Source organism: Prunus avium, chromosome 3 (genome assembly GCF_965620075.1).
Source record: "Prunus avium chromosome 3, drPruAviu1.hap1.1, whole genome shotgun sequence".
In the NCBI taxonomy this organism is placed as follows: Eukaryota; Viridiplantae; Streptophyta; class Magnoliopsida; order Rosales; family Rosaceae; genus Prunus; species Prunus avium.
This window is the reverse complement of record NC_142286.1, coordinates 2,950,570-2,957,916: the sequence shown is the minus strand read 5'-3', so window position 1 is coordinate 2,957,916 and position 7,347 is coordinate 2,950,570. Positions and strand designations below refer to the sequence as shown.

The 7,347-nt window shown below is 38.5% G+C and overlaps 1 protein-coding gene across 1 annotated transcript; it reads right to left on the bottom strand.

Moving 5' to 3' along the window:
- Positions 1-428: 428 nt before the first annotated feature.
- On the bottom strand, positions 429-2,450 carry LOC110768900 (trimethyltridecatetraene synthase). The gene is made up of 2 exons (XM_021972769.2): positions 1,502-2,450; positions 429-1,196 (listed from the first exon to the last, which is right to left on the bottom strand). Exons 1-2 carry the CDS (start codon positions 2,402-2,404, stop codon positions 567-569), a joined length of 1,533 nt encoding a protein of 510 aa, XP_021828461.2. The 5' UTR covers positions 2,405-2,450; the 3' UTR covers positions 429-566.
- Between the last annotated feature and the right edge of the window lie 4,897 nt (positions 2,451-7,347).

Genomic DNA, 7,347 nt, shown 5'->3' with positions numbered 1-7,347 from the left:
AGTGCTGTGAGAATCGCTTTTGAGCGATTGTGAATAGCATTCCTCAATTTAATTTATACCAGTGGATTCTGAGGCAGCTAGCACTCTAGTCTGTCAGCAAGTGGAACTCACCCATCAAATGTGTGGTTTAGATGTTTGGTTGTGGAAACACTTACATGAAATTGTTATTCTTGGCAAATCACGGTAGATGTCTAGTTGTGGAAATACTTACATGAAATTGCTATTTTTGGTCAATCACGCTATGTCATGCGTGATAACTTTTTCATACGGTATTTTGTGATTGGCCGGTAATAGCAAAACAAATCCACGTTTCATTCAAGTTTTGTTGGTTGGTTAGTTTGTTCATGGCAATTGGTTTGAAGCAGAGAAGTAAAGATGTAAAATTTACCATGTCCACGGAGGAGGAGAAAAGTGGAAAGAACAGGAAATTACAATAAGAGCCTCTGGATTTTGATCACACACATCATAATCTTACAATAGTGCTAATTTTTTTGGTAGTAAAACTTAGCATCCCAATAGTAATTATTCAGAGGGAAGAAGAGAAGTAACTGAAACTAAGATAAAAATCAGAGTGAGTAAACATGAGGTGGAAGACGAGGTTCACAGACTGCAACAAGAGGAAACTTCTTTGGAGTTGAAAGCCCAAAAATTTCCTCCATGTTCAAATCCTCCTCCTTCAAGTTGTCAGGCAATCTCCATGTAAACCCATGTAGGAGATTGGCCAGGCTTGCCTGGATCACCTTGATGCCAAGGCTGTAGCCAGGGCACATCCTCCTGCCTGACCCAAATGGAAGCAGCTCAAAGTCCTGGCCTTTGACATCAATGTCCTTGCCAAGGAACCTATCAGGGCAAAACTCTTCTGGGTTGTCCCAAAGTTGAGGGTCTCTTCCTATGGCCCAGACACTTACTAGGATTCTGGTGTCCTTGGGGATGTCATAGCCAGCAACTTGGCAGTCTTCTCGGGATAGTCTTGGCACCAACATGGGCGCCACTGGGTGCAGCCTCATGGTTTCCTTGGCAATGGCATCAACATAGGGTAAGTTGACAATGTCCTTCTCTTCAACCCATCTCTCCCTTCCAATCACCCTGTCTAGCTCCTCTGTTGCCTTCTTGAAAAACTCCGGCTTCTTTAGCAGCTCTGAAATTGCCCATTCGACGGTCACTGCTGAGCTCTCCGTTCCACCGGCGATTAGGTCCTAATAGAATCCATCAATCAACAAAAGCTTGAGTAAGATAAGTAAAACCAAAGTAAACCATAAAGTTTTCACCAAAAAAAAGTAAACCATAAAGTTTTCAATCCCAAATAAGCGTGTAACTGTCAGCCGTTAACGCATATAAGACTCACACAAATCAACGGCTCGCTGTCATTGACTCAAGAGTAGAGGACAAAGCCTAAAATTCATCCTAACACATGAGACACTAAAAATGACATGTGACATTAACTAGAGTTTTGGAAAATTTTACTGCTTCTATCATTATTGCATAAAAGAATTAATCATACCTGGGTAAAGGCCTTGACCCCATGTCTTTCAAGCTTAACTTCAAGGTCAGGATCATCAGCAAGTTGCAGAAGCACATCAACCATATCTTTTGCAACAAAGTCTTCACCATCTGCCTTCCTCTTTGCAATATGTTCATCCAACACATGCTCCAAGAACCTATCCAACTTCTTGCTCAAAGCCTTCATTCTCTTTATGTACCCTTGCAAGTCCAAGAAATCAAGCCACGGTATTGAGTCACCAATATTCAACACCCCGCTCAGCAAGAAGAGCTCATCCAACATCTTCTTGAACTCGTCGGGGCTCACGACCGAGTCTTCCGACTCGTCCGTGTACTTCTTTCCGAGCACCATGCGGCTTATAACATTAAGACTCACAGTTGAAAGGTGATCTTTCAGCAAAATGTTTGTGTTGGAGGACTCAAATAAGCCTCTGAGCAATGCGTTCATTTCCTCCTTTCTGATATATTCATACGACTCTAGGCGTTTGGCACTGAAAAGCTCCATTATGCACATTTTACGGGCCTGGCGCCAATATGGGCCGTAAGGGGACCAAGTAATGTCCGAGTAGTTGTATGTGGTGTGCTTACCGGCTGCGAATTTGGGTCGTCCGGCAAAGGTAACGTCGTGGGTTTTCAGAAACGCCTTAGCCATTTCAACCGAAGAGCCCACGACGACCGGGTGCGACCCAAACTTGAGGTACATGATGGGCCCATATTTTTGGGCGAGTGCATGGATAGACCGGTGGGGAAGTTGGCTTATGAGGTTGAGGTTTCCAATTATGGGCCAGGGTTTTGGACCTGGCGGCAAATTGAGCTTGCGGTGGCGGAGGTGGCGGGAGAGGAGGATGAGAGCGAGTGCTCCTAGCCATGCGGCAGCGTATGCAACCCAAGAAGTGGATTCCATTATTGTGGAACTTCTCGTGTAGTGGGTTGGTGTGGTGAAGTGTTTGATGTGTGTTTTGAGGTGAGGGGAGGGGGAATTTATAATTGAAAAAAGTCAGGGCAAGAGTCGACCCACTTGGAATATTTTAACATAAAACAGTGTTTGATAGTAGAATTTTCCGATTATACCAACTTGATTCATTGCTTTAGTTCAATTATAAATTGACCATGTTGTCCTTATGCATCTTTGGTCTTTGTATTAAAGAAAGACCCGTTAGTCAATGCTTACCCTTTTCATACGGCAAAGTTAACCACTTTCGTGTGAAGCTTGGAACTCGGGTGGTTGTGGTTGAGTATTTATTCACCCAAAAATAGAATTTGATGGTGGCCTTGTGCGTTGAATCAAAATAATATTGATAGCTAAACTAGTCGTTAGTGGTTGTTTTATGGCCAGCTTGATAATTTGAATGAAATTTACTTGAAAATAAAGGGCATTTTGCAGAGGACTAAACTTGGTCAAAGATCAATATGTTTAGTTTAAAACAAAGAAAAGAAAGACCCCTTTAGTCTTGGTGAAATTAGTAGGAAACCCACCAAAAGCAAAACAAGAGGATGAAAAAAGGGAAAAGTATTTTCTGAGTTGGTGGTGGGGAAAAGTTTGAAGGACTTGACCATTGACTAGCCTGGAAAATCACCTTCATTTCTTCTGAATTTCCTCGAAAATTTCGGAAATATTTTTCCTCATCACTTTTAACTTAAGATGCATGCACATTACACTTCTTAAATACTTGATACGTGTCCATAACATAATCATAGTTAACTTTTTACTTTAATTTATATAACCATGGTTAAACTTATGGACATGTGTTAAATATTGAGAAAGATAATGAATATACATATTTAATTAAAATGGTAAGTAAAAATGCTCCCAAAAATTGTGAGATCATTGGATGCAAAGCACAATTGAATAACGGGTTTTTAATTTTTATTTATTTATAAAGTGGACATTTCAATCAATGGTTAGTAGACTCAATCAAAACAATATTAAATGTGCCACGTCAAACAATATTGAAAGTTACACATTTTTGTACTCACTCGTTTTTCTTGAGCTCTCGTTTTTCTGAATTCAGATTTTATATAGTAAGTTGAAAGTTGCAGCAAACAATTATATAGAATTAAGTACATTACGATCAAAGGCAAATAAGTAACACATAGCGCGTGTCATTTCGGTCCAAGTGGTTTTTAATTCGAAGCAATTCAAAGAAAATATCCGATTTAGGTTACTTATTAAGGGGCATTTCAGTCTAAGCTGGCAGCTCTTCCCCAACCACCCAGCATCCCCTCCCCACAACCACCCAATAACTCTACTGGTTCAGGCTCAGCCTCCAGGTTCGTAATCTTTAAGGTTTTTGGCCCAAAGTGGTCCCTTGGATATTGTCCGACGGCTGTGGTAACTTGCAGCTTTGAAAGGGAACAAGAAATCAGGGGGAGATGAGTAGTGTTTCTTGCTGCAAGAGATTGGACCACTAGAACTCGTCTTCCAACAGCATCCCCTCCCTTGTTTGGTCGAGAAGAGAGAAGCTTGGAAGCTTGAAAGCTTGGAAGCTTGGAAATATAAAACTTACCAATCACAATAATTATACGTACGACTTTCAGATTCAGTGTGAACAATTTGATAAAGGATTTTGATTTCATATTCTCGTATAATAAGACTATTTAGACTCATTTTAGGCATTATTATAAGTGCCACTTGAGAAAGAAAATTGAGGCAATATGTTATTTCAATTAAAATTTTGTTATAATATTGAGACATTTATGACGAATTTCATTTATTTCTTCGTTTAAAAGATATTGCATGTGCTTCACACGAGATTCTTCAAAGCGAGTTTGTTTTGATATTTTAAAGAAAATATTGAATTAAAAATCACGTATTATCAAAACAATAATAGAAGTCGAGTAGGGTCGAGGGCTGATTAGGGTTTCCACTTCAATGAAGGCCCGCATATGCTCATATTCCTGACCTGTCAGACAGAGTGTGGCCCTAGTAGAGGACGCAATTTGGTTGTTAAAGGGACTAGAAAGGAATTTGACGTTTCTAGATTTTTATTTTTTGGGGTCAATTGACGTTTCCAGATTTATTTGGCTCTATGCAGTGATTATCAGAAGAAAAAGCTGTTTACTTTATCTGAGCGGGGTTAACTTGTTTCTTATCATTTGAAAGGAAATTTCAACGACAGATAATTGAAGGCACAAACGTGTTAAGTGAATGAGCATACTTTTGAGTAGGGGTCATCATTAGGTTCGCGATCCCATGGGTCGATGGGGCCCGTCCGGCCCATCGAGAAAAAGCCCGGTCTGATTCGTTATGGGCCATGGGCCGGTCTGGTCCATTATTGAGTGGGCTGAATTTGGGCTGAGGTGTCTAAAGTCCAGCCCGGCCCATTTGAACTCAAGAAAGCCCGGCCCGACTCACTTATAAAAGCCCAGCTCACGGGCTCACATACATATAAATATATATATAAACTCAAGTTAAATGAAAGACGGAGAAAATCATTATCTATCATCATTGTAAGAATTTTTTTAAAAAATAAAGTATTGGATAAAATATGAGTTTATTAATATGGCGGTTGTATAACTATATCTTTATATTTATGGGGGAAAAAAAAAGAATTATGAAGTTATGAACAAAGAAAAAAATGGAGACAAAAACATATAGACAAATGTAAATAGAGAACTATGAAAAAAATGGAAACATAGAAACACACCAAAACATAGAACAAATTAATAAAGAATTGACAAAAAAAATCCATATAAAAAAAAAAGACAAAATAAAGTACGCCCATTTAGGCACAGCCCGTTGGGCTTAACCCGGCCCCGCATGATGGGCTTTTTCAAGTCCAGCTCATGAGATGGGCTTGGGCTTTGAATTTTCTAAAAAAAACTCGGACTGGCCTGGCCTGTTATTTTCTCTCTCTTCTTTGAAGATCGCCCCGACCCAGCCCAAGCTTATTAAATTTGGGCCGGGGTAGCCCGACTTCACCCATTGACGAGGCCTACTTTTGAGGACCGATAATGGTTTCCATGAAAATTTACAACCCACAAACTCCAATAGTATTTCCGATTTTTGAGTGAATCTGAACTGCATATTCAGTTTATGAATCAACTTAATCAATACTTCGAATTCTAGTCTCATATGTGAACATGTAGGGTTACAACAACTTCTCTAACGTGATTCTCCTATTGTGATAAGTAAAAGGGCATTCTCTAGTGGAATTAATAATGTGATTTAGCCCATAAAAACTTATTAGTCCACCAAATATAACCTAGTAATTCATAGTCCACTTAACTTTGTAGGCCTATAATCATCTCATTAGATTAATTTGTTTGCTCAATTAAGAGACATAATCCCTTAGTAAACATTCACGACTTTAACTCTCTACATTTTCATATGCAATAACAAAATATTTCAATTCTCTCAAGAATCATAGGGCACAACATGAATAGGTACAATTTCAATTTTGTTGTTGAACAAATTTTTATTTTGTTAATGTGCTTTTTGATTGCATCTAATATTTATTTATTAAATGTTAAAGCTTCTTGGAAATTAGTAAAATGTGTTATGAACTTGCATGATTCATGTTATTTAATTTAAGTAAAAAAAAAGATTATAGAAAGACTATAGACGTTGTAAATACAAAAACAAAAAAATATCATTAGATTTTAAGCTAATAACTTTAGCTAGCTCGCTGCCCTCCCATTGAAAATTTTCTAGTTCCTTCCCTAGTATGGTCCGGGAGATAGAACCCCATTGGTTATGTATTTTCTTAGGTAATAAAGTTTTGGGAGCTTTAGTTTTAAACCATAATATAGTTTACTAATTTAGTAGAAAGAAATACAATTTAGTCTAATTAGCAAAAGGCCAAACCCCAAAATGTAACAAAAATACCATTACAAAATATGAAAATTACAACATATGCCATTTTCAGTATTTAGTTTTAAATCAAAACTGAAAAACGACATCAACTTCACTTCCAGAAACCTCTTCAACTTCACCTCCAGAAACCTCCAGACCACCAACGATCATCAAACGGTTTTCTGCATCACAGTTTCGTTTTCGTTTTCATGGAAAATAACTCTGAAATTAACCAATTAAACCTCAAAATTTCTGAAATCTTACTCAACTAACAGCTAGATCGTGGAAAATAACTAGAGAATCATACCTCAATCGAAGGATTTGATACACAAGAGTTGAGAATCTCAAAATTTTCCAGTAAATTCTAATAAACATTCTATAATTTCAACGAAGATAAAAGCTATTTTCTGTGTAATTACATCCTATCAAACTCCTTGAAGCTCTTCAGTAAGCCCTCCACCTCTGCATTGCTCGTGAACACCATCGCATCCAACGCTCCCTCCTCAATCCTCTCCACCACTTGCTTAGCGCACCCCGGTCCGGCCCACCGCGTCTCGTACGCATTAACCCTAACTGGAACCCAACGCTTGGACTCCAAATCTCTGAGAAAATCCGGGACCACATGAGGCTCAACCAGTCCCACCACGACCTTGGAGTTACCGGCGAAGGCCGAAGGGATGAGCAACTTGAGAATTCCATCGCAGCCGCAATTGAAGGCTGTGGTCGTCGTTGCTGCGGAGAGAGAGAGAGAGAGAGAGAGAGAGAGAGAGAGATCTAATCTGATAAAAAAAGGAGAACAATAAATATTTTAATAAAAAGGATATAATTGTCTTTTCAGTGATTAATATAAGGTGGGCCAACGAATCTGAGCCTCCTCTTTGGCTTAATCCAAAATAACAATTCTTTTATAGGTATTAAAACCCAAACTAAAATACCCAATGTCTCAAATACTAATTAATAAAGTTAATTATGTCTAATACCTAATTTTCCTTAAAGTTTTTATGGTTTTTATTTAATTACATGTTATGATGCTAACTACTACACATTTGTAT

Coding starts and splice junctions, on each gene's coding strand:
- LOC110768900 (XM_021972769.2), bottom strand. CDS start 2,404: ATGGAATCCACTTCTTGGGTTGCATACGCTGCCGCATGGCTAGGAGCA. Junction 1,197..1,501: donor GGGTCAAGGCCTTTACCCAG/GTATGATTAATT, acceptor GGATTCTATTAG/GACCTAATCGCCGGTGGAAC.